Source organism: Battus philenor, unplaced genomic scaffold, assembly GCF_028537555.1.
Source record: "Battus philenor isolate CCGP_79_NKW_IND1 unplaced genomic scaffold, ilBatPhil1.0.hap1 SCAF_1, whole genome shotgun sequence".
Taxonomy (NCBI): domain Eukaryota; kingdom Metazoa; phylum Arthropoda; class Insecta; order Lepidoptera; family Papilionidae; genus Battus; species Battus philenor.
Genome location: NW_027181661.1, coordinates 5,882,434 through 5,909,940, shown reverse-complemented (window position 1 = coordinate 5,909,940; position 27,507 = coordinate 5,882,434). Strand labels below are relative to the sequence as shown.

General features: G+C 35.4%; 1 protein-coding gene across 1 annotated transcript; it reads left to right on the top strand.

Moving 5' to 3' along the window:
- Positions 1 to 1,301: 1,301 nt before the first annotated feature.
- On the top strand, positions 1,302 to 21,380 carry Edem2 (ER degradation enhancer, mannosidase alpha-like 2). Its single transcript, XM_068761680.1, has 10 exons — positions 1,302 to 1,597; positions 4,423 to 4,569; positions 10,719 to 10,871; positions 12,120 to 12,273; positions 13,553 to 13,722; positions 14,140 to 14,361; positions 15,512 to 15,677; positions 17,293 to 17,675; positions 18,474 to 18,672; positions 19,135 to 21,380. Exons 1-10 carry the CDS (start codon positions 1,485 to 1,487, stop codon positions 20,017 to 20,019), a joined length of 2,592 nt encoding a protein of 863 aa, XP_068617781.1. The 5' UTR covers positions 1,302 to 1,484; the 3' UTR covers positions 20,020 to 21,380.
- The last annotated feature ends 6,127 nt before the right edge of the window (positions 21,381 to 27,507 follow it).

Sequence of the window (27,507 nt, the reverse complement as noted above, 5' to 3'; positions counted from 1 at the left end):
TAATAATAAATCTAATTCAAATACCTATTGGTTTCAAACTTGGTTATTCATTTGTTTACACGACATTTCATATTGTTATTAATTTATCAAAAGTCACTTTGCTGGTTTGATTTTAACGTGTCTGTTTTAGAAATTTTGATGTGTAGAATGAGACTCAAGGACGATCCAAGTTACAAGTCTACGTTATGCAGCTGAAAGTGGTAGTGAAAGACCAATCTCAAACCTCGTATTTAGCGACATCATCGGAGTAACTAACAAAACAATCTTTATTGGGTCTTTGTAAAAGAGATAAAGCCAAGAAAATTAATGCCGAATATAAATCAGTAAAAAAGTAAATGTTAGAAATAGTTTACTTACCACAAATATATTATAGCTTGATTTGTTTATTACTTTGGCCTTTTATTTTTTATAATAAACTTGTCTTTTTTTGTATCACGGATGTGTGTACAATCATAAAAGTGGTCGCTTTCGGTAGGCCTTATAAGGAGGCTTAACGCCACACAAGACCAATCTAAAGGGCTATGTAAGCAGTTTCACTGCATAATCGAAACAAAAATAAGTAGATACGCAGGGGAACCTACCCATGTTGTTCGAATAACTGCACATCTAGAGCGAAAATGGCCATGGGGTAAAAATGTTTTCGAAGGGCGACCACGTACTTTTAAACGCGGCCCACTTGGTACACCGATGACATAGTTAAAGTAAGATTATTCACCATGGTGAACTATGAAGGAGGCCTAGTCCTTGAAGAGAGAAAAAGAAAAAACTAGTGTATCTAAGGAAAAAAAATAACTAAAAACAATAAATGTTAATAAAAGTTTACTTATCTAAAATATATATTTGAGCTTGACTCGTTTATTACTTTATTGGCCTATTATTTTTATAGTGTGAACTGGTCTTTTTCGTATCACGGATATGTGTACAATCACACAACTTACTATTAATTATGGATTTAGATTGGAAATTATTACAAAAATGATTATTACTATGTATACAGAGTGATTTTATGGTAATTACCAAACCTTAGCTTGCACATAAATAATCATATAACATAAATTATTAAAATCCGATAAATCAATAAAATATTCTCTGGTTCTAAAAAAATATTATGTTAATAATTCTATTCAGTAATATGTACACGGGTATGCTACTATAAACCAAGTCCGCTTTATCTATAGCGTTATAGCTTATTGTGCGATGTACATTAAGCAGTCTGTAGTTCTTGTTTATATAATATTATTAATTATCTGTATCTGCTGAGGTGAATAGTACTGACAACAGTACACTAAACTGACGGAAGACGTTACAGCAAACTATCTAATTTAGTTTTATCGTTATATTATTATTTTACAATGTATAACTTCCCAATAGTTGAAAAAAAAAATTAATGTTTTAATTTCTGTTTTACTCCTATCGAGATTATTAAATATTATTACTGTTTAAGAGTACTAGTCATATGAAAATATTGTGATATCGAGATAATAATGGCATATAGTCAAGTTCTGCTACTTTTTATTTTAGCTTTCATATTATGTGTAAGCACAGAAGACGAAGCCGCTGCCTCACGAATGACCAAAGCAGAGAGAATTAAATTAAGGTAAATCTCAATATTTACTTTCATTTTAATATTTAACTACCAGGGTCATTGAATGAATGAACTAATTGTTTCCAATATTTATTTAAAATACATGTATTTTCCAATCTAAAATTGATTATATTATTTGTGGCGGTCGGCGAATCATCAATTTTATTTATAATCGCGATTTAGAGCATTTTTGATGGCAGCAAAGTAAATACGATCGATTTTATTATTGCGTAGATGCAAGCTCTCTTTCTACTTAGCTTATCAATGAGATCGTATTGAAATTATTTTTTATTTTTTATACGCCAAAGTGTTTCTATAGTTATACCAACATTCCTTTTTCATTATTCAAGGAAAATAAGAGGAAAGTTTGCTTTAAGTACTAAAAGTTACTACTACAGGAGAATTTTTGTTTTTTCTTGGTGCAGTATTCTCAAAATTTAAAAATACTTGCATAGCACATCACATATTCAAATTTTATGATATTTGTTTCAACTTTTCTGGTATCAATGTAGTGTCCGCATTAAAACAGATAAAAGTTTTTGTTGCATTTAGTAAAATGGCTATTTAAAGGTATACTTGATATTGAACCCTTTGAATTGTTACTATTAGCTTGTATAAAAATTTGGAGGAAGTTAAAAAAATTTACAATTTTTTTTAACCAAAGGAGTTAAATTGAAATTATTTTAGTGCACTGAATAAAGTTGAAGATTTTTTTCTTTTATCCATACTTCCCCTGCCCTGGGTACACAGAGATAACAAATACAATTATAATATACTTAAATTTCTTATTTCCATACTCTTCTTTCTTTCATTTTAATGTCATCCATTCATTCCTCTTCTGTTCACAAATTCTTACATTCCATTTCATTCTTTGTCTTCCTTTCATACCTCACCTCAATTAAGTTATTTCTCTCAATGCATAACTACATATGCAACAATTCCTTCCTACATAATTTTTTATTACATAGCCTATTTATTTCTCTTTATACTTATTTTTGTGCCTGTCCTGTAGTACTCACACACACATTGAATATTTTTGAGTAATTATAAAGGATATTTCTAGAACTTAAATGGAAAGTTCATGTATTTACAGATTGCATTATTAAAAAGAAATGGTTTAGGACAAGATAAAAAATAACTTACATATTTATACCATTTACATTAAATATCAATGACAATAGTGACTGCAATTAAATATATTTACAGATTGTTATAAATATGATGATTTGTTAAAAACAGTTTTCAATATAGTCCAACTGCAACTGCTGTACTAGTCAGATTATAACAAATTTATAATCTGATTAAAATAACATATTGTTTTCTCAACATTTAAAAAGATGGTTTTTGTATTTTTTTTTAATTATCTTAATTCTAATTCATTTAGACAGGGACTTCATTTACATAATATACTACCATTGTAAGCTCTAGTATCTATTAATGGAGCTATTCATATGGGAACTTGTAATAAACTGTTCAACATCGCTTTTATTTTAAGCACAATTGTGGACTGAAGGCACTTAAGTTTCAAATAGCCTTCCCTTTGATACCCATCTGGCTTTTACTTATAAATATGGTACTTTCCAACCTCTCTCCGGGGACTTTTTAGAGCATATAAGTGTTCACAATAATTTTGCATGTAACCTCTACATAATAATTACAGAGCAGGTGCATCCAGGCACTATTAGAAGGGGAAAATAAAGTGTAAAATGTGTGATTATTAATAGATAATAGACAAATATTAAAATAGTTATTCTGAACAAGGAGATCTGAGAATTTTTTCTTTATTTGATGTGCTGTTGGTAAAAATCAAATATTTTATTGAGCTCGAGAATGCAATAACAACTGTAATAATTTTTATATACTTTTTGTTTTACAAAGTCTGTAATTAAAAAATGTCTATTTTAGTCAGTTTTATTTAATGTGTAGTTTTGTTATGGCATTTTTGTCAAACCCTGTTTTAGCACATTGAATAACAAACAATTCTGTCAATCTGTACAGCATAATATACATCTAGGAACAAACCAGTAAATAATAATGAGCAAATAATGAGAAATATTAATATTAAATATGACTTTATTAAAAATTTAACTTAATCCATATCTAAAGGAAAGTTAAAAATATCAATTGATAGAAAATCATTTGTGTCATTTACCTTAGACATATATAAGTGACATTATTAGTGTTATTCACTGTCTTCTGGTTCCTGTATTGCTTGTGTTTAAGCCAAGAGCTCACTTAACCTAACTTATTTAACATGATATTATCTTAGTGATGCATTAATTAGTGACAATGTGACTTTTGCCGTGATTCTCTTGTTGCTCTCATTTGTAGACCCTAAAATTTATATAATACCTTTTATCTGCTAAAACTAATGCTGAGTACTATATATCTTATTCCTCGAGGCAATGTCCTATAGGTAACCGTAATGTGGAAAGTCTGTTTGAATTCTTTGAGGCCAATGTCCTAACCCATACCTCATGGGTCTTAGACAAGCACTCACAGGGAATCTGTCATTTGCGGTTGCACTCCATAGTACGGAGTCAAATAAAGAAGTTACTCATTGATGTGTACATTTGTAAGAGACATAATCTACACAAAAAGACAAATACATTTGTGTACAAAGAATAAAACAAACATATATTTGACAGTAGGTAGGTTGCATATAGATACTTATATATAGGCCTGATTAAATAATGGTATAAAATTACGAAATAAGATATTAAAATATTTGATCAAATTGAAATAAATTTGAAATTAGTGATACACATAAAAAAATCAAAGGCAATAAAATATTGCTTAATCAATTCAATTATGTTCATAAACTTTATTTGTTACAGGGAAGAGTCAAGGCTTATGTTCTACCATGCCTACAATGCATATATGGATAATGCTTATCCGGCTGATGAGCTTATGCCATTAAGTTGCAAGGGGCGATGGAGAGGTGTTACACCCAGCCGCGGAGATTTGGATGATGTCCTTGGAAAGTAAGTTCTTAAATATTTAATTTGATAATCATCTATCACATAAATTAAGAAGCTTGTTATAGAGTATTCTAAAAGAGTTGCAAAACAATTTTTTTTCTTCTGCGCTAATCCAACTATAAACATTTTTTGTGCACTTCAGAAAAGAGGTAGTTTATAATAGAGCTTCAATTTCACACAGAGTTATATCCATTAATGAAGCTTTAAAATATTATGCCTTTTAAGGTGTTCGGCATAATTTGCCAATTTAGAATTTTGGACAGCGAACTAGTTTTGATTGTTAGCAAACCCCTTTGGATAGGATTTAGCCAATGCTTTGAAATTTTTCTTGACTTAGGTGTTTGCGAATTTCACAAGTCAGTTATGTATCCGATACATCTATACTGGCTATATATTAAAAAAATATTATCTATGCTCACCCACACACTCATAAGTTGACTTCACTCATTATTAAAACATGTTGTTTCTATGTTATACGTCAGTTTTGGCTATAATGTAGCCAACGCAACTCCTCAAGAAATCACAGCTGACTTTTATAGTCGCCGGAGATCTCGGAGAGGCTCACCGGGTGCCTCTCCGAGCAAGTACACTATTATGTGAAACGCTACTAAGTAATTTGTATTAAAAACCCCAGAGAAGAACTATTAGTATGTTATGTTATTAGCTGTTGTAAGTGGGCAAGGCACATGATAAAAAACCTAGAGAGTTTGCTGAACGAAGTTAAAGATGGCTGCTTATATCATTGGGTTATAAAGAAATCTAGAGAGAACTGAAAAAGGCTTAAAACAGTTAGTTTTGTGACAATACGACATTAAAAAAGGAATTTTCGATTTTGTATATCACCTTTTGTCATCACCGTATAGACGAATGTCTACAACAAATATGTGTTACCAGTGTTGATCAGTCCTAGAACATGGGCTCTTCTGGTTTCATTAGCAGGCGTGGTTGCTCAACGAGCCATGCAGAAGTCTATGCTCGAGATTCCTTACTAAATTGAATGTGTTGACGAACGAAAATCATTCAAATAACCCAGCGGAATGGCAAGTTAAAGTTGCCGTTTGCTGTCCACATAGAATAAATGGTCACTTTACAATTCTGGTGTCCGCTTTAGTAAGTACACCCACAAGGTGAAAAGATGACGTTAAGATGTTCGGCAAAGGTTGAATGCAGACAGCTGCTTGGTTCTCTTAGAAATCTGTGAGGAAGATCTATGATCAACAGTGAACGTTCTATAAGCTGAAATGGTGATTGTGATATCACAATAGAATTTCATGCTCCATATTTATATCAATTGTCAGAATGTTAACAGTCAAAATGATCAATATATTCCGAGAGGAAACTTTGTTGTCTTATAACGTCGACCATTTTAACTTAATCATCAAACCTTTTTTTTACCCGTGCATTATGCAATTTTTTGCTGTATATGTAACAACAAACCGGTGCGATTTCTAGAAGTTTCCTCACATTGGTGCGTAGTAAGGTGAACAGTTAACGAATGTTTTGCTGATAACGTTCGCTTAAAAGGTGTCGTTATATTAAACCCTTATCAATGTTCAAGTTATTACTGGTTTTTTCTATATCTTTTATTATGCAATATGTATTCTGCGTACAGACCGACTTTCAAGTACATGTTAATATGTATTGACACATATAAATATCGTTGTTTACAAATTAGTTTTTTCAACGAATTATAAACATGGCTACAGGTTTCAATAATTATACAATGATTATAATCTTTAACACTGTTAATATATATATTTATATATATATATATATATATACATACATACATATATACATAAGAGATTTAAAACCCGCATACTGACTCGTCACTATATATCTGGAACTATAAGGCTTGGATATTTTAATATGGCAGGAATATTCATTTTGCTGTGTGAAGGTCAGCTAAGAAAAGATTTATGAAATTCCATCCGCAGAGGTGTAGGTATTGAGGGAACGATCATTAGGTTCGCGAAGCGCGTGGAGGCCAGCTAATTGTATTATATAATTCGCTAATAAAACTAAAATTTTCTATATTAGGTCGTAGTTTCTTTTATTTTTAAAAGTGGATATCTAAAAAGAAAATGCTTATATTGTAACATATTCGAGATAATTTTAACCTTCAGGGAAAATGAAAATCTGTGATATAATTTCAAACTTTATTTAAAAGCGATCAACTCCTAAACAACTGTGCTACTTACGGTTCTATAACACATGTTTACTACGACCAATTTAAAACAGTTGACTTTTAGATAACAACAGTTATCATTATTCACATGCTTCACATATCTGAATATAAAATTGTCGTGATAATAAATAAATAATTTTTATATTATTTAAACGTATGCTTTAATTTATTCTTTAACTCAAGTCATGTAATGTATACTTTGTAAAATTGTTTTTCGTAGACGTCTTGCCAAAACATGAACCATCAAGTATGCCAATTTTTAATATGCTTGCTTTAACATACATTGTATGATTTGTAAACTGCTCGTCTGCAATTCGTACGAGATCATAATCTATCCATCTATATAAATAACAAAAATTTCTTTTGAACCATAGGGCTTAGAGACTTGAAACTTGTTAGGAGTATTCTTCCGAGTAGAGATCAGATAAAAATGTTTTTTACGAAAATCCACCCACAGAGGGAGTTGAGAAAGTTCGCGATGTAGGCGGGGGAGAAAAAGTATTTTATAATTATGTTTAATAAAACATCAAAACATGTACTTTATTTTTCTTATAAAGAATAAATGTAGCAAAAGTTTATTAGTCCACAGTATTATAATGCGGCTATAAATGCTAAATATATATCTGACAAAATGAAGAATGAGTAAGTCGGAAAACCGGTGAATTATTTATACTCATTCCATTACTGTTTACCTTCAAATTTATTTTTAATTAAATACATAATATAAGAAGTTATTCTTATAATTAAATGATTTATTCCACGCTAATACAATTTTACATCGAAGGCAGACGAGTTAATAAAGTAAATTCACTGTCTTGTCAATGTATGTGCTTTAGTACTAATAATAATACTAAATATTATTATAATTACAATACAATTTACTGCTTAACAAAAATACACAATAAACATTGCACAGCATGTTTCGTAGAATATATTCGATATATAGTTAGGGTGTTTTGCTTACAATGTTTTTTGTGACGCGTTTAGTGCAGACAGTTCGAAAAGTGGTTGTCGCTGTTTGATACGGATCTTTATTTTTCCATTTGCGAATCATGCGATAGCCCTTAATCATATTCCTTAATTCATATATCTTTTTTGAGTAAGACACTTAACATTAAATACTTAAAAATATAATATTTTATTATTACTAAATTCTATTTTCGTTTAGCCATAACATTTTTTATATTTTATCTGAAGTCGCTGCCTAAGTACTACAGACCGTAAAACGATTCAAAACAATGTGCCGAGCAAGCTAATCATTTTGATTTTGCAATAGATTTTTTCTCGGAGTTCCGGAAGTTGAACGGTGGAATATCATTATTTTCACAAGGGATCACGTGGTTACATCTTTTGGATTCTAATCAGGAATAGTATCAGTATAATTATTATATATTATTACATATATTATTTATAATATAATTATTACAATAATTATATTATAAATAATTAAAAGGTCTGTACTATAAAGCTGTCACATGGACAGGCACCGCTGCCGATTATTTTAATACAGCGCAGATATTGCTTGCAGTACCTGTGTCCGCTTAGCATCTGCACGAGATGAAAAGATGTTTTGATGAGTTTGCGTAGTTTTTATTTGTTGGAGAATTTCGGAAGGTGTCCTAAGGTGCATCGACTCTGAGCCGAACTTTTGTATCTACCTTGAAAAATACGGCTGTGTTCGGCGCGGTTTACAATTTTAACGAAACTCACTGGAAAGGAAGCACATGCCGGTGAGGAGTGCATTACGGCGACGCTCTTAACAGCCAAGTCGACTGCTTTGTTACCGACAACACCTGTGTGGCTTTTGACTCAGGTTAAGTGTAATGTAGCAGACGTGGCTGCGTGTATTAATGTAAATTTTGTGTGATGGAGGTCATCGGTGTGGTTTGTAATAAGTAAGACGTCGTCGGCGAACGCTTGCAAGTGGCACCCATCACGCAGATTCATTTCGAAAAGCTCGTCCAGGAGTATGTTTTACATGATCAGGCCACGTGTTAAATCATGAATGCACCTCCTAGTCAGCATCTTATGACACGTTCTCTAGCCTAATATCAAATAACTTCCTAGTCACGAACATAAGCTGCTCCTCGAGTACTTTGCCAGTCCTTAAGGATTAGGACAGATTGACGCTTCCTTAATAAAAATCCATGAATTGATCCTGCCGGGTTGGAGTAAAGAATGTTACGAACAATGTTAGCTGAGTCTCGATATGGCTCGGACACTAAAGCTATGGAATATTCGCCTGCCACAAAGTAGCTAGAGAATCCAGGAGCGTATATTGACAGCGGTCTAAATCGCACGGGAGTGCTTTCAATCAATCACTGGTCTCTCCACGGTTGTAACTATGGGACAGGATGGGGAAAAACCGGCGTAAGATTTCAAAACAAGACGCACACAGATAAAAAAAACTTTTTATAAACAGAATATTGATATTTATTTGAAATATGAATGTAATTATACATTTATTTGCAATTTTATTTATTGATGATGTAAAACAATGTGTACTTAAATATTATTACAAAAAGTTTGATCAGTCTCCTGTCTTCCGTGCCAGGTTACCTGTGTTACAGAAGTAACACATTTAAATTTTTACTATGAAAGTTAGAAAGCTGATTTTAGATTGGATTGTCTTTAGTATTCTTACGTGTTACCGCTTAACGTTATAATAGTTAAATATTAACTTTAATAAACCATGGTATGGCCACATTCAACGGAAACCAGATAACCACGTAGTAAAAACTGCCTTAAGCCTCCCAGAATTCCCAAGAGGGAGAGGGCGTCCAAAAGCTACGTGGTGGTCTAATATCAGAAAGGAACTGGAAACCCTTCAACTTGATGCAGGGACAACCCAGGATAGAGTGGCCTGGCGCAAATTGATAAGGAGACCCGACCCCAAATAAAGGGAAAAGGGAAAGAAGAAGAAGAAGAAGAATAAACCATCATTTATTTAAACGTGTGTAGTTTGACTTGATATGTGTGGGTTTGCGTGCGTTTTCTGTCGATCTGTTCAGGTGTAGTTTCAAAGAGAATTTTTAGCAACTCGTACCGCTAAAAACACTCGAGCGTGAGAGTGTTTGCTTCGTAAAATCAAGCAAACTTTCGTAGAGATGTGGTGTTTGCAGCCAGATGCAAGGATGTGAAGACGAAATCTATCGATATGAATGAAAATGTATCGATAATCGCGAAACCTTCAAAAACGCGTTTTTTCATTTTGAGCAATTGGCAAGCTTACAGTCGCTCAAGCAGCAACGAAGAGGGCTGCATAATGGATTTTTCTACGAGATTGGATCAGAAAAGAGACGAGATCTTTAAACGAATGAAAGTAAAGGGGCATAACCCAGCGAATTAGCCAGTTAAAGTGGCAGTAGCCAGGCCAAAATACCGCTGAGGTCTTAAGATTCTGTAGTAAAGACCTCGGAGCTGCAAAAGCAGCGCAGGTCGTCCACCCACAAGTCGAACAATCTTGTCAAAGTCGTCTATATGATTACCCTTCCAATCCGTCTTTTTGGAAATATATGTGGAAGATTTTTTCTCAAGGAAAATGAAGATGTATATTTTCGTTAAAGATCGAAAAAGGCTCTATTGAAAAACTGTAAATACATCACTCTATATATAAAACACTAAGTAAATAAAAATGTCTGCCTCAAAAAACAACCCAAAGGTGTGTTATTAAGTAAAAAAGAAAAATATAAAATATCGTATAACCTAAATCATTACAATTAAAATGTAGTCATATTATTATTTAATTATTCTTTGACAACACATGGTGACGATGAAGAAAACTGTATTAAGTCAATAAGTAAAATAATCTGTAATACATTATATTTTTTTATTGGAGCGCGTCTCGCCAATAACTTTGAACCGGTATAAAGCCTATATCTCTTGTGTCAGCTAGTTATATATAAAGTAGTTTTTCTATATAGTGTAATTTCTGTAATGATGATAATTTCTTTTTTGTCCACAGCTTTTCGTTGACTCTAGTGGACAGCCTGGACACTTTGGTGGTGATGGGTGACTTCTCCGAGTTCAGCCGCGCCGTGCGCCTCGTGTTAAGTGACGTTAGCTTCGACAATGACATCGTTGTGTCCGTGTTCGAAACCAACATTCGGATGCTTGGGTAACAATACGTATTAATTTTATACAGCATTATGTCAGATGTAATTAAATAGCCTGACAGCCTGAGTTTGCTGGAGCTGACGCTTGTACTAGGTTTGTACCTGTACTACAAGTCATTAGGGCCCGCCTCTTGAATAGTAGTTTAATTTTGATAGTACTGTCCAAGGAGATGGTATTAACAAGATTAGGTTAATACATCCAGAGAAATGAGGAAACATAAATTCTAGGTGGTTATTTTTTTGTCAGTACTAAGTGAAAATAAGAAGTGTCATCGTATGTTATTCCGTGTTATGTGATGTTATATCTTATTAATTTATTCCAGAGAATGTAGTAAGTTTTCCGTCTTCACATAATTCTGGTTTAGCAAGTATTAAACAATGTAAACGAGGAAAACGATCACGAATTCCTTGAAACCATTATCATCTACACTATTTACGAATCCCAGCTCCGTCTCTCGTGTTGTCTCCACATGGAACTATTTACAGAAGAACTAATTTCATAGAAACTAGATTCAGACTGAGCTGTCTCATAATGGTATCCTTCAACTTAATTCTGCCAGGGTTCCAAACTCACCCTGACCTGAGATGAGCCCATAACAAACTCGGCCTGGACTATATTTTGTGGTCACTTTTACAATGTCGCTAATACAGTAGTAAAAAAAATATTACCTAGCCTGTTATCATTTAAAAATTCTTTCCGCTGAAATAACATGCTGTAGACAATCTCAGATGGCTTCTTTGGATGCTACCTTTTCAAACTTTAGAAAGATTGTAAGGCTTTTTATATACGTAAAGGCTTTTTATATACGCACAATCATTCTATCATTTTACCACCGGATTATTTGCAGTAATTTTGTTTAAACTATGTTGCATCGTAATTATATTTGAAATAATAATTATCTGTTTTTTTTTTTTTTGTACGTCGTAGATTCGTTGCCTTTCTAATATCTGGATCAAAATAAGCTTAATCTTAATTAAATCATGTTTCATTATATTGTAATCAAAAAGCAAGACGTACAGTCCATTTGTATAAATGCAATGAATTAACATCTTCGGTTAGTTGCGTTGGAATGTATCCTCTCAACTGGTCATTGTGAATGTGACTTTATTTAGAAACGATTTGATTGGTTATAAATCATTAGCCGGAAGGTAGTAGCTATTTACTGTGTTTTTAATGTGAAGAGATTGTAGTTATGACCTATGGTATTAATAATCTATATTGATAGCCCGTACTTCGTTTCTTTGTCCAGCGGTCTGTTGTCCGCACACGTGCTGGCGACGTCACTGAGCGGCGAGGTTCCAGCGCTCCGCTGGTACAAAGGAGAGTTGTTGACTCTGGCAGAAGACCTGGGCCGTCGACTGCTACCCGCCTTTAACACCTCAACTGGTCTACCGCATGGAAGGGTGCGTGAGAAACCCACTACAGAGACAAGACTATTAGGGCATTTACTTGTTCTTTTTGTGGTATCTGCTGTATATATAGAAATGTTTGAACAGTAATATTAAAGTTTTATGCGAGAATAAATCTCAAACAACTAGATAATTTCGATAAACTACTGGTTGTAAGGGAAGTAGAATGTAAAAGACTAAACTGATGATCACCTATCGGCTGGTTTGGCTATCACAAAATATTGTCATGAGGAAAGCGAAGGTCATCCCATGACAATGTTCGTCTGCGCTTGCGCTATGGTGATACGACGAACGCGATAATAAAAGTAGGAGAAACGAATTATATAATAAGATTATGTTCGACTTCACTTTTAATTACATAAGTTATGAACAGGTTAACTTCTTAAAGAAACATTCTTTATCGATTATTGCCTACGTAAGTTCAAGTATGGCATCATTTTTATAATATTGTCTTTAGCAATGTTCGCAAGTTTAATATAATAATAAGTTTATTTTAATTGATTCCATACGATACAAAGATATTATAATTAAACGTTGTTATTTAGTTACAATTTCAATAATGTGTATATATAGACCTCGTTCGGGTAAAAACCTCCCGCAGGGAATGCCGCGTTTTTGTGTCGTCAGATCTGTCCAGCCAACTTTTTGTACGCAACAATTTTATCAGCCTATCTGGCCGGTACTTCTTGGCCCTGACCACTTCAGTCAAGACTCTTGACCTCTTAGGATCGATCTATCAACCTTCTAACGGTCTACCATTTAGCTTTCATTGAAGTTTACATATAATTAGTGTTTTTAAAGTCAAAAGATAATAATGCATACATTAGAAAGACCTTTTTGTTCCTCGCGGCGAAGTTCTACATGGAATATGTTTTTGCGTGGGCAACGATTATGCATGAGTATAGCCGGCTAAAATCACACGGTTTTATTTTGACGCGTATTGCCGAAAGTACGCAATTTCTTTTTGAAGTAATGAAGTCCCAACGCCGCTGGTCTTGTTGCGGTCTGCGTCCAGCGCCCCCGACGACAAGACTAACCGTCACAAGGTCGAAAGTTGACAGATCAACAACTTTTCTTAACAGAATTTTGGTGTCAGGGTAGCGACTCTCATAAAAAATCCCGTTATAAGAGTTTGAGAAGGTTCTAGTGTAACAACAATCCAACCATGCCACCAAACATTCACCATGTCGTCCATAGTTTAACGAAACGCTTACGTCATCTAAATTTTGCTTCCGCAGACTTGTTTCGATTAAGTGATGACTTTTTCTTCTAGGTGAACCTTCGGCATGGACTCCGTGGTTTGTCAGAGTCTCGTGAGACTTGCACAGCTTGCGCCGGTACCATGATTTTAGAAATGGCTGCACTCTCTCGTCTAACTGGAGATCCCATATTCGAACAAAAGGCACATAGAGCCATGGATCGTCTTTGGAAGATTAGACATCGGTAATTATTGCTATTCTTCTTTACCACCTAAAGATGTTTGAAACTTATGTGTGTTTCCAGTAATCACTTATAACATCGAAACGCGGTCTGTCTGAGCGTAATTGACAAGCTCAAAGTTGCTTAACAAGCAATAGAGGGGTCTAAGTTCCGGGTTTTTTTTTCTTTAGGTCGTAACATCTAGGTGCAGATCCACTTAACGTGCACAATGAATGGTTGCTCTAGTTTTAAGCTATATAGGAATGGTTCTAGATAAGGTTGGCAGATGGACTTGTCAAGGTCGTCAGAAAACGCTCGATGAAGGCCGCCCTCTACCGGTCCTTTTATAAATCTCTGGGAGAAGACTATATCGAGCAGCGGACACTTTAGTTTCAAATATTAGTAATTGTAGTATAGATGCTTTTTATTATCTCGTGGCAGGACATCGGACCTGATGGGTACTGTGATCAACATACACTCCGGTGACTGGGTGAGGAAGGACTCCGGTGTTGGCGCTGGTATCGACTCCTACTACGAATACTGTCTCAAGGCTTACATACTTCTGGGCGACGAGAAGTACTTGGCTCGTTTCAACCGCCACTACAACGCTGTCATGAAATACATCAGCCGCCCGCCTATTATGCTCGCCGTACACATGCACAGGTATTTACAAAAATATTCTCTCTAAATATTTATAATTATATAAACAGTTGGTACGTTTAACCGACGCAAACATGACCGAAATGACATTTTCGTCTTTAGTTTAGCTGAACATTAACCGTCAAAGAAAAGAACAGTGTTGCCATCATTATTCTTTTTTAAGAACTGTCATTGTCAGATTTTACAGCTTCACATTATATTTGGTGAAATTTTAACTGTTTATAATTTGCCTTATTAAATAGTTTAGTCATCATTTCAACCGTAGGACATTCACTGCCAAATATAGGGCTTCTTGATTTAAAATAAGACCAAAAGAAAGGGGAGGCCTGCATACAGAACCTTGTGGATATACGACCGGCGCTGCTGCTTCGTGGTCTTCACTCTAGAACTTTAAAGCCTCAGTGCCCATCCGTTCTGCGCGGTTTGTGGGTAGGCACGCCAGCTTAATATACAAATCTGCTGGGTTATCTCTGTTACTGTCGTCGTCTATTCACACATTTGTTATACCCTATTCCTGATTCCAACTCTTGGTGAAACTTTCTTACTTCTATTTTCTTACAAAACAAATCTAAGTTATTTTTTATAAATCTCGAGGTATAAATACTAGTCGATCATTTTTTTTTTCACATTCGTCGCCGAAATGTCAATTCGATGATCAAACAAACTCTTATCGATCAAATGTCCGGACAAGGTGACATTTACATATAAAAAGGAAACCTTTAGTTGTATTTCGTATTACAATGTTAAAGTGAGCAAATACAATTGATATTGGTTTTATTTTATTTGGTGGATAAGGTGGATAAACGGATGCATGACACTTCCTATTGGTACTATTGGGAACATTTGAAATGATTTAGGAGAACCAAGGTCACCGACGTGGCCACAAGAATTCTTCGTCTGAAGTGGCAGTGGGCGGTTCACATTGCTTGTCTAACCAATGGCCGTTGGGGACGAAAGGTTTTCGAGTGAATAAGATCGCGAAAAGTCGCTAGATGCGGTCAACTCAAGATTGATCTTTGGCATAAGCCGCTCCTTATGCCTTACAGTGGACGTCTTTCCGCTGATATGATGATGAACTGACTAAACCCGAATTACATGCTTTCGACTCAAGCACTTGTTCTATTGTATTATGACTGAAAATTATATCGTATAGGCCGCATCTCCAATCTCGCAACTTCATGGATTCGCTGCTGGCGTTCTGGCCAGGCCTGCAGGTACTTCTGGGCGACGTTCGACCCGCTGTCGAGACTCACGAGATGCTCTACCAGGTTATGCAGCGGCACACTTTCATTCCAGAAGCTTTCACTCCAGATCTACAGGTCAGCCTATTTCGTGACTCTAAAATACTGTCTTCAGATATAGGGTGGGCCATTGAGTTAAGCGGATCTTAAAAAAATCAAGGCTAAAAAAATGAAAAATCTCAAAAATGAAAATAATAAAGTAAATACATGGGAATTTTAATCTTTAAAAATCACATCTATTTGTTGGACGTATTGCATGTGGTACCGTCTTATTAGAATCAAGTGTTGCTGTAAATATTGTGTAAAATTTAAATTCGCACACCTACCTGGCCCACCCTGTATTGTCAGAAAAAATCTGCATTAAACATACAGCAGTGGCGTACCTAGAACTTTTGCCGCCCGGGGCGATCTCCAGTTTGCCGCCCGGGGCGATCTCCAGTTTGCCGCCCTTTCTATTATATGTCAATCAAATAGTGGTTTTTGATTTAAAAAAATATTGATGTATCACTTCAAAGTAATCATATAAACTTTTCAAAAGAAATGACATTTATAAACTGACTTCAAAAAATTTTAGTTAGGAAAAATTGCCGAACAAAGTCGTAAAGATCCTTTTACGAACTCAACGGATTTTAATGAATACAATAAAATAAAATTATTATCTTGTTCTTGAATTAGAATCCAAAATTTACACTAAAATGCATTTATATACACCGAGGAATAATATTTGAAATCATTAAGTTAATCATAATTTATATAAATCAAATTTTAAACTTATGATAATCATTTATTATTCAAGAAAGAAAATAAATTTGAAATGAAAAAGTTGCTTTTTACAACTATAAGTAAATATAAAAAATGCCGCCCCAAGGTAAGTGCCGCCCGGTGCGGACCGCACCCACCGCCCCCCCCTAGGTACGCCACTGACATACAGAGGTAATAAGCAAAAATAAATTATTTGATTTTGAAATAAATTTCACAATCTATTTTTGCTTAAAAATGTGCATTACAACTAAAGGTTTGTCAGATATAACAAATTTTGTAAATTTTCCTACGTAAATGTGATAGGGAGAGATCAACTTTAAAAGAAATACTGATTCATAATTAAAAATTAGATTTAGGTTTTTTTTCAGCGCCCTCTGCAGGTAAGATTTCTTAACGTAGCACACCGTTTATTTTTGTATGTATTTTTAAGTCTTAAATTAGCTAATTATCAAAAGCCAAGACAAACAGTTTAGTTTTTTTCGTTCTACTTGTTTACTAAAGGCATTGTAAAGTTAAAGAAAAGAATGACAACACAGATAGTCATTGAATACAAAATATTATCCGTTCACAAATATTGCTGCGAATAATTAGGTTCAAAGTAGTAATAGTAATAATAAACGTAATAAATAGTTAAGAATGGACTTGGTAGTTTAAGCATTAATAAGTTCACGTGTACATTGACGATCGTGATTTTAAGAAGCAAAACATGTGCGAACAAGAACTAAAGGGAAAACAAAAACCCTTTAGCAAAAAAGAAAAACTCCAATGCCATAATAAAATACTAACAGATAAAATGTTCTAAATGAAAATAGAGGTACTTCGTAATGTCCTCTATTTGCCTTTGGCCAGTCCAAAAACTCTAGATCTCACTATAATGCTGTGTATCTCTTTCGGATATCTACGAGTTAGACTATTGTCCGCTTGGTTTCAGGTGCATTGGGGCCAGTACCCATTGCGTCCTGAATTCTTAGAGTCCACATACTTTCTGCACCGCGCCACTGGTGACGACCACTACCTGCTAGTTGGACGGAGTGTACTTCGCTCGCTGCAGAGGCACACCCGGGTGCCCTGCGGCTACGCGGCCGTCAATGACGTGCGTACGCGCGTGCACGAAGACCGCATGGACTCCTACGTACTCGCCGAGACCTTCAAGTACCTGTACATGCTGTTTGGCGAGGACCGCGACCTGCCAATCAACCTCGAAGACTACGTGCTAACCACTGAAGCACACTTCCTGCCGCTGTCTCTCGCCTCCGACGGCCCCAATTCAAACTCCATTCTGATCGATGAAGAGGATGAAGAGAAGTATAGAAAGTAAGTGAGACTTAATAACCATTAGTCTTATTTTTTGTGTGTTGTCTGATTTTGGAATCGAATCGTCAAATCCAGAAACTTCAAATGTTTTAGATAGTCATTTTAGCCTTCTGACGTCTATCAGAGATTTCCAACTTTGTTGTTGGACGTTCTACGCTGTGCTTGCCGATCCGCGGTCACTACCTCAGAGCCTTGAGACCCTAGCACCCATCTGAATAGTACTCTATTTAGTATGCCCACTGCTACTTCAACTTGCAAATTCGCTGGGTTATGTTAGTTACATTCGTTCATTTGTTCTTGGTTCATAAATGTTTCAGTTAAAATAGTGTAAAGGTTATAAAAGATTTAAGTAAATATAACCGCGATCTAGTCCTTTGGGGCCACCGTTAAAAACCAAAATCGAGGTCGCCTTTTTAAGACCATTGCACATATTCACTCCAACTAGCAATCGTATAAGCAGCCAAAAAGCTTTGTGTTAAAAAAAATTATTGTAATGGTTCGAACAGAAGTTTTCTGTCAAGCATACTGCCTCCCCGAGTAAACAAATTCTATGTTAAATTATAATATATATGAACAAAATTGCAAAATTGGTATTGACAGTTATGTGTGGGTAAGCCCCGCACTACGTTAATCGATAATAAAGATCGGAAGACGTTGGAGGATGCGGGCAGTGCAAGACCGGTTATCTGGGTTGTGGTATATAGGCTAACATAATGATGATGAAATATTTTTGAGTGTTTTCGACATTAAAATGTTTTAAGTGTAACGTAAGTTAGAGATATGTGTTTGTGGTGGTAGGACGTGCCCGAGTACACGGTCGCTGGTGGCTGCGAGCGTGCGGCGACCGCTGCGGCAAATGCTTGGGTTCACGGGCCGCCCGCCCGCGCGCTTGCTGCCCTTCACGGCGCCGCAGCAGCTGCACGCGCTCGCCGACATGGGCATCTCCGTCATAACGCTGCAGGACGGCCGTGTGCAGCTGCTCTACACCACCGCCACGGTAACTCCCTTAAACTTACATCAGTCTCCTCTCTGTTAGTTTTATTCGATTATTAATTAGGTTTCCATATACTGACGCCACATGTACTCATGTGTAGTTTAATATAATACCATCACATATAAACTTAATATAAAACGCTACACATTTTATGGATGGTCATCGGATTTATAAAGATGATATGACATATTGGTTTGGTTAAAAGTATCAAAGCTTTTACACCTATTTCTAATCTCCTGTACAAGCATATATTTAAAATTGAATTGAACAGTCAATGGAAGAATTGAAACCAATTAAAACATAAATGCAGACAGGATGTAAACTCAACATAATGTTGTTTACATCATACATAATATTTACACATGTATTTATTTCTTAGGCCTTGTACGACATAGAGATATTAACATATACAACTCTATGTAACATGCATAAATTTTGATCATATTTCTTCATCTGAAATTCCAGGCAAAATCGTCTAAAGATGCGGAAGAGGGACTGTCATTTATGCACGAAGTTTCAAAATCGAAGACGCTCAGCGACAAAGATAACGGCGTGGTAGCAGCTGCAGTCCAAGTCCGCGAGCGCATCCTGCCGGCTGGACCCGCGTTGTTCGGCAAGGAGCTCACCGCCGACTTGCAGTTCCGCAGCGCTGCAGCGATGGCCGAGCCTGAGGATGCATGCGCAGCGCTGCGTAACCCCATTAGCGTGGCAGACAAGTTCGCGATCGTGCGTCGCGGACACTGCACCTTCGCGCAAAAGGTATGGCACGCGCAGGCGGCCGGCGCCCGTCTCGTTATCATCATCGACAACGTCCCCGACTCCTCGCACGACACCACCAACCTTTTCGCCATGGCCGGCGACTACGATTCAGTCTACGAGAACATTGAAATCGCAGCCGTTTTCCTCTTTTCTCAAGAAGGGCAGTACTTACTCGATGAACTTCAAAAAGATCCAGACCTGATCATAACTGTTGGAGAGTTAAAAACCCTGAAGCAGCTAAAGGCGTGCGAAGATGGAGGTTGTGGAGCTGACTCCGAGGCAACGGGCGTGCCGGTAAACAAAGAGTCTTTCGATCATTTGAAACACGTGCTCACTCAGCTCGTTGCACAATTCGAGCTGTCATTGAATGAGGAGAATATGAAGCCATGTAGCAGTAACGGCGAAAACGTGATCCAGTCTAATCTGTTCGTGACCAAAGAGAAATTCCTGAATGAGGATAGTAAAGTGGAAGGACCGCCTACAACATGTTCAGGTGAGAATTGTTGCTCAAAGTCTGATGCGGAGAGTGAAGAGAGAGTTGGAGAAGGAGAGGAGAAAGAGGCCGCAGGGAGAGACGACAACGGCTTTTGACCTCTGTGTGCCTGCGACGTCTCGCGCCCGTGCGACGATGTCTGTACATATTTATTGTTAAGATCGAACAATGTACGGAGTTTGTGTGCCTTGTACAATTATTGCCGTCGTTTTTTGTTGTAGTCTCAAATGTCTCGCCATGCGCTGATAATTTCGAAAGGTGTTTACTTTTAAATTTGTTATTATTACAATTTATGAAGAAGACTTTATCATTGACTTAATGTTTTATAAATGTAATATAGGGGCCGTTCATAAAATAGGTCATCTAAAATTTTACCTTTCTTAACCACCTGTGCCCCCATCATCCCACTTAACACTTTCTATGAAAAACCTTACATCCTTTGAAACTCTCTTTTGATTTATTCAATAATAGCGAAATTGTAATAATTTATTGAATATTTGATATTTCAAAAATTATTCATTATTGTTCAGAAGCGATAGTTGATTGAGACTTACGATCGTAGGTCGCGGGTTTGATTCCCATGATATAAAATTCACACTTTTGTTTTTCACTAATTAATTAAATTTAATTCACACTGTGCAATAATATAAAGGATTGCAACTACTCACAAATAAGTTACCAGAGGATGAGCAGCAGCACTCTCTGCGTACCATAATACCAAACTGCGATCGCTAATCTCCCTGCTAAGTGCGGTGATTATGGTACATCCCCCGTAGATATCTTTAGAGAGAGCCCTATGCCTAGCTGTAGACATCTATGGGCTGAAACGACGACAACCACCAGGTTTGCTTAAATCTTTGTCTATGCCAACTATTTTTATGAACAGCCCCATAGAGATTGTTGTATCAATGGCTTTTATCAATGGTTACAAAGTGTTTCTATTTATCGTGATATAATACTTGTATGACATGCACTATGTTGATGCAGCAATTTGCATACAACTTGTGTCCATTATTGACAATAATGTTAAGCATATTGAGAGACAACGATATTAACATAAGATGTCGTGGGAATTCATTGCAAGTTCCATAGATTTATATAACATAGCGCTTTCAGCTATTTGTAATACTATAAACTTCATATCATTGAATGTTTAAAATAAGTTTAATGCGTCTTTTGTATATTTGTAATTTCGTATCTAAGAGCCTTTTTTCTTCTCCCCTTTTATGTCTATCCCTATAAAAATAGCAATTTATCATATTATTAATTAGTATAATAAATGTGTGACAAAATATAAAATATTTTACTAATAAATTTAATTTATATACATAAACTGTAAATATTATAATTCGCAATTTTATGATCACTTTCATTTTACAATTTATCTGATATGAAAATATTTTTAAGATTAAATTCCTCCCATTAGTCAAATTAAAGACGACAATTATATAATATGTAAAGTGCATTGAAATGGTGTTGACTAAAACTAGTTTTAAGTATTGATTTTTCCATTCTATATTGAGATATTCTTTAAAACTATACACTTTATTATTTATTGAATGCATGATGTAATATATTTATTTACACAATTATTACCCAACAGACATGTAACATTTAGTAAAGTTGTTTTATAAATGAATAGTTTTTTTATTTCCTCAAATCTGTTTTTGTGCAATTATAAAAATTACAAAGTGAAACATAATTGGCTAAGTTATATAGTAGGGGGGTTCTTGTATTTGGCTACCTATTCTAGTTAAAGAATTATGTGACTACATTATAACAAAAAAAATCGTATTGTCAGAATACGAATAATATTGATTTTACGTTATGTTTTTAGTTATTATGTAAGGTTTCAAGTAATTATTATTAAGAGTTTATATTGTCTTTATCCACCGCACAAAAACAGGTATGAGTGTAATAGATAAATTATAATCAAATTACTGCTATAATAGTAATGACACACTGATACGATGGGCCTCATAAGAAAGCCAGGTCACCTAGAGATCTGTAGTCGGAGTTACGCTGCGAGATCGAATCTGAAATGAGCCGAAGAACAAAGGTAACCGACATAGCTCGAAGAATTGCTCGTCTAAAATGACAGACATCGCTCATCAACCAATGCCCTTAGACTTTATGTCGCGGGAAGTCCGGTAATCGTGGCGTTCTTTTGAGAATCCTATGACTTGTGAAGGAGTCTATGGCTGTGTTTTGATTAAATTCGGACTGTAACAATATAACAATTAGTTTGTAAAATTAAGAAATAATTGGTAATTAAAAATGGGATCCGATTTATAATGGTGCAGTTTTAGTTAAACTTATTATAAATATATAGTTATGAGTAGTCGTCACAATATCATAATTTCAGCAACAGACAAGACGATGAAATATTATATTATAAATAGATTTGGATATAAAAACCAACCGTGCACAAAACTGTTGACGTTAATATTTCATAGCGATATAAGTAAAGTCTATAAATAATAAGTATATGTAATATATAGTACAATAAATGTTAATTAATCTAAACATATTTTAAGAAAAGAAATTCATGTATTGTTTTATCATTGAATAAAAAACCTTCAATGAGTATTGTTGTATATTTTTTAATTATTCATCCATTTAAACAACGGTCCGAGTGAATTTAATTTGCTAACTTCTTGATTCCCTTGACTAAGTAAGAAATTTGCCTGTTGCAATACATGTTTGAAAGATACAGGGTGATTGATTTAAGCGGGTAAATGTATAGCTCATTTGTCAGCAAAGAGCATTTAAGTTTTCACGTCTATTTCTATTCATTCTGTAAAAAGAGCGAGAAGCAAATGATTTCTTAGGGTACAACATCAGCAACGACAAATAGAAAGCAATAATTCATTTTAATGTATTTATAATTAGTCTGAATGTTAAAAAAAACACTAATTATCATTATATATTAATATTAGGGCGGTGTACCTTACATTAACTGACAGATGTATAAGTTAATACGCGAACTTAACAAACGTATCCTTAACATCCTTTGCGGGTTGAATTTCATTAACTCCTTTCTTAGCTGATCTCTACTCGGCGTAATGAGTATTTCTGTTAAATTTTAAATCTCAAAGGCTTGTGGTTCCAGCGATATCGTGATGAGTCAGTACATAGGTTAACCTTTATATAGATAGATAATATCATAACGCTAGCCATTCATCGACTGAGTGCCTATCATGCCCTCTTGTAATATGAATTTATCACCACTCTTGATGGTATAGTTCTATATGGTACTATAATGGCACGAATAGTTGTTACAGTAAATAGAAAACTCAATCATCTGGGCCACTATGCCAGCCAAATGTCAATACACACATGGGTCTTGTAAAACAAGACAACCACTAGCGTAAGCAAGTATACCATTATTTCAGATGTACGACGCCCGCCGCTGTAGATACCTATTTTTTTTTAATTCAAATATCTTAGGGAGATGCTGTTACCACTGCTTGAATGGAAGGAATGAGCAGCGATAATTCTATGTGCCAATACACCACGGTAAAGAGATATTACTCACAACTAAAACTCAAAACTTTATTTTATTCTATAGAAATGACTTAGAATTAGTAATTTTAAATAATTGTTTGTATTGTACAAGTTTGTATGGACCCCCTCAAGGTAAAACCTTTCTCCAAAGCTTTCCATTTTTCTCTGTCTTTGGCAACACCCGCGACCTGTTGTAGCCGCGACCTCATCAGCCCATACGGCATTAGGTCTGCGTCTCGTTCTGGTACCTCGTGGTAACATTCATTTTATAACCCTTTTGTCCACTTGTTATATGCGAACAGCACTTCAACTTTATTTCTGTACAGCATATTAAAAAATGGAGTAATATCTAATTTACTATAATATCCGAATTTTGATTTTTCATATCTAACCTTCCAGAAAGAAAATGCTGTTATCGCCTTTGCTGATAATATTGCGGAATACATAAGCATCATGCTATGGCTAAAACCGTTTGACGTTAGTTTTGCAATATTTTTATTAAAATAAATGTAAATAAAAATTTTGGCAAATAACAATTTAAATAAAGTGACTAGTGGTAGTGAGATCACTACAGGTACATGAGAATACCGGACAAACCCATTAAAACACCTAAATAACGTACTATGTATCAAATCAGCACCAAATCTATATAGCGATGACAGCAAACTTGGAGGAAAAGTGGATGCCGCAGCTGTTTTAAGTACAGATGAAATAGATTAACTAAGCGACCTTCAGTATGCACGTAACATGCACTGATCGCCAGACAGTATTCTATGGCTACACAGGGTAGCATATATAACAAGAAAGAGCAATCATAGAGAAATAAACATCGTTAGTTAGTCAAAAATCATCACTCGATTTGCCGTCAAATCCACAAATACAATACCAAAGAATTTAGAGGAAATTAGGAAAAGAGGTAGAATTATTCGGCTTTTCAAGATAAATGATATATGCGATCAATACCGCGGGAAAGAAGCGAGCCGATGGCTCGCAAAGTCCACTGAATCCAGCTACATAGCCACGAGCTATGAAAAAATCTCAATTTAATTTGTCAAAAAAATCAGTGAACATATTTACTTCTAAGGTGCAATCAAGAAAAAGCGACAGTTAAGGTTGAAGGTAGTCGCTCAATGCGAGCAGGGCAGTACCAGTCACTGTGGCGATTTTTGGAGGAGGCCTACGCCTGATGATGTAAGAAGCCGTCATCTTTTTCTCGATCCCCTTGATAAAAAATTCATAATTATCCACGAATGATTTTACTTCAACGTGTATGTCTGGAAATTTCCATAAACGTATTATTTTTTGATAAATGATTTATTTCAGATGGAATACTAAAATGGTACAATAGCTATTGAAACAAGTGTCTTAAGTGTCAAGCAAGTAGGTATTGAAACAACTCGTGTGCGCAGTAGCGAACGGAGTATCATCCACAGTCAAATTATTCAATTGAAAAAGTATCGGCGAACTGTAATTTCTTCAGAGGGGTTCAGTTAACAAATCCATCCGCCGGATGAACGTATCCTTCACCGCAATACTTTTTCCCACAAGCTGTCATAATGAACATGTTTAAGGTCTACATAAGCGGTGTTTATTTGTTGACTGCAGGTCATCTTACTGGCATTTACAAATTCCGCAGATTGGATATACGACAGGGCGCTGAAGTCATCTAAAAATTGTAATAAAATTTACTTATTATATGTGTTACGATTATCATATGCAAAATTGCAATAATTAATAGATGATTTTTCTTCGCGTCACCCCCTTCCTTACCGAGCAAGTATAAATACTTTGATAATGAATTCTTGCATTTTGTACAACTATACAAGAGATGGATGGTTAGCTGTAAACGAAATCCCCTTATAACTCATTTCTAAACAAAGCAACGATTTATTCAATTCTGTCGGTCGTAAGTACGATGTTAGGTAGGAAATTTTCGATAGAAAGACAGAGAGCATAGTAAAATCACTAGTTGGCTACTCTATATTACATATTTCCTCAATCACATTAACCATTTCAAGATTTGGGTGCTGAGGGGACCCTTGGCTATGTAAGTAATATTAGGTAATTCCCATAAACGATTATGCAAGAACGTATCTTTGTTGGCTGCTGAATCATATGCAAGGCATCAAAAGGTACCTCTGGTGAAAATAGATCACATACTTCCCACACCAAAATTAGCTTCTCCCTGGCGTACAATTCACATTGACATCATAGCCCAAATTTACTGTAAAGGTGATAAAAAATGTCAGATAGAAAAATTGATACGGAAATTGCAATGTCTTCTTACTATAATTAAAAATGGACCTACATATCGTCCACAGATTTTCAGCTGACTTTAAACACATTTGTTCCGTGCCATTTTTCTCTCCCTCTGTAATAAAGTTCGGCATACTTTAGATATTTGGAGTATTATCCCAAAATAAGATAGGTTGACTTTAAAAGTAAGAGAAACGTCTTTCTCAAATGTATGTTGTAAAGGGATTGTAGTCAGATTTTATAGATAAGGACAGTTCGTACAACGCAAGCATATATATATATATATATTACAAATTTTTTAATCAAATATTCCTTCGGAAAACTTTGTGTTCAGCCTGTGGGTACACTTAGAAGGTTTAGTTAACATTGCCAGTTCTTAGAATGATGAAGAAGCCGTGACAATGTCTCACGGCATTTAGTTAATCTAATCAAAAAGTGCTATATAAATAGCGACTACTATAGCCCAGCTATTCTTACAGCTTGAAACTAAGAAAATATTTTTTTTCTTTTAACGTCTATTTTTTAATTACCAGGTAACAAGAGGCGCTTAACATCCTACTTTCCTAGTCTTTACCAAAAGACTAACGCGAAGAGACTAGTTCGTAGTGGTCACGTCCGGGACACATTTAGTTTGTGAACATAAAATGGCTAACTAATTGGAATCTGCACTCGAATAGTTTTTTAGTTTCACGATTGTAATTGATCGACAGTGATGATACAAAATAAGAGGAACTATATGCAGCTGCCATTTCAACTTTCACCGGCCGCTTGCCAACCTGCCTGTTCAGACCAGCGCGAAAACAATCATCTAGATGACAGACGAGAGTTCGAGCAACGGCTGAAGTGCAAAAGGACTATAATTTATTCGCAGCGCGACTGTGGGAACCCATCGTGATGTTATTCCTGCAAGTGTATAAATACCTATCTAAATAAAAAAAAAACAAACATTCGGTGATGGAGTTCCGTATGGAACACTTGTGCAACTTCACACAACTGCCCTTTATTTCATATAGAATAGAGTAAGTCTCATTACTCCTGTTACATATGTTATCGTCAATCAAGTATCGGACAACATGTAATGCAGAAATTTAATAGGTCAGAGATGGTCGAGTGTTGTATATTGAAAAGTTATATTGTAGTACAAAGGTGGACGACATCTGATTTTAAGGTCGTCGGAAACGCTAGATGCAGGCCGCTTCCAACTGGATTTCTTGAAAATCTATGGGGAAGACCTATGACCAACAATAAATGTTCTACGACTGAAATAATAATAGCGGTACTTGTTCAGGTGATTCCCAGGATATTAAGTCGTGCAGGGTTGTGCGTCCATCAGAATAGCCATGACAGTACCTTGAAAAATTCATAATTATGGTGATGAATGGCAGTCTGTTATAGGCGTAATCCAGAGGATTTGTGGAGTCATTGCTGCTTGGACGACGGTAGCATCACGCGTTTTGGAAATTACAATAGTTTATTGATTATAATTAGTCTTGCCATATTTTGTCCCCATTATTTGACTTGGTTAAGACAGAAGTCACTTATCAAAACGATGGTACAATTCATAATCCTCAAAGCTGGCTGTGTAGTTTATATCGTCTGATAAACATGTCTGAACATCTTTTGAACTAAGACAGGATTATTCACCAGAATTTCCTTTACAAAGTGGTTGTAATAAGTATACAACATACAAAGCATCAGCGAACAGAGATCGCCAAGCGGTAGAGCACTGAGAGTTACGATCGTAACTCGCAAGTTCGATTCCCGGGGAATATTCTTATAATTCACACTTTGTGTACTAATTATATATGATTGTCACTGCTCAC

What these genes read in the sequence shown, in the direction of transcription:
- Edem2 (XM_068761680.1), top strand. Translation starts at nt 1,485, where the DNA reads ATGGCATATAGTCAAGTTCTGCTACTTTTTATTTTAGCTTTCATATTA. An exon ending in GATGAAGAGAAGTATAGAAA is followed by an intron (nt 17,676 to 18,473) that starts GTAAGTGAGACT and finishes TTGTGGTGGTAG; the next exon opens with GACGTGCCCGAGTACACGGT. An exon ending in TGCTCTACACCACCGCCACG is followed by an intron (nt 18,673 to 19,134) that starts GTAACTCCCTTA and finishes CTGAAATTCCAG; the next exon opens with GCAAAATCGTCTAAAGATGC.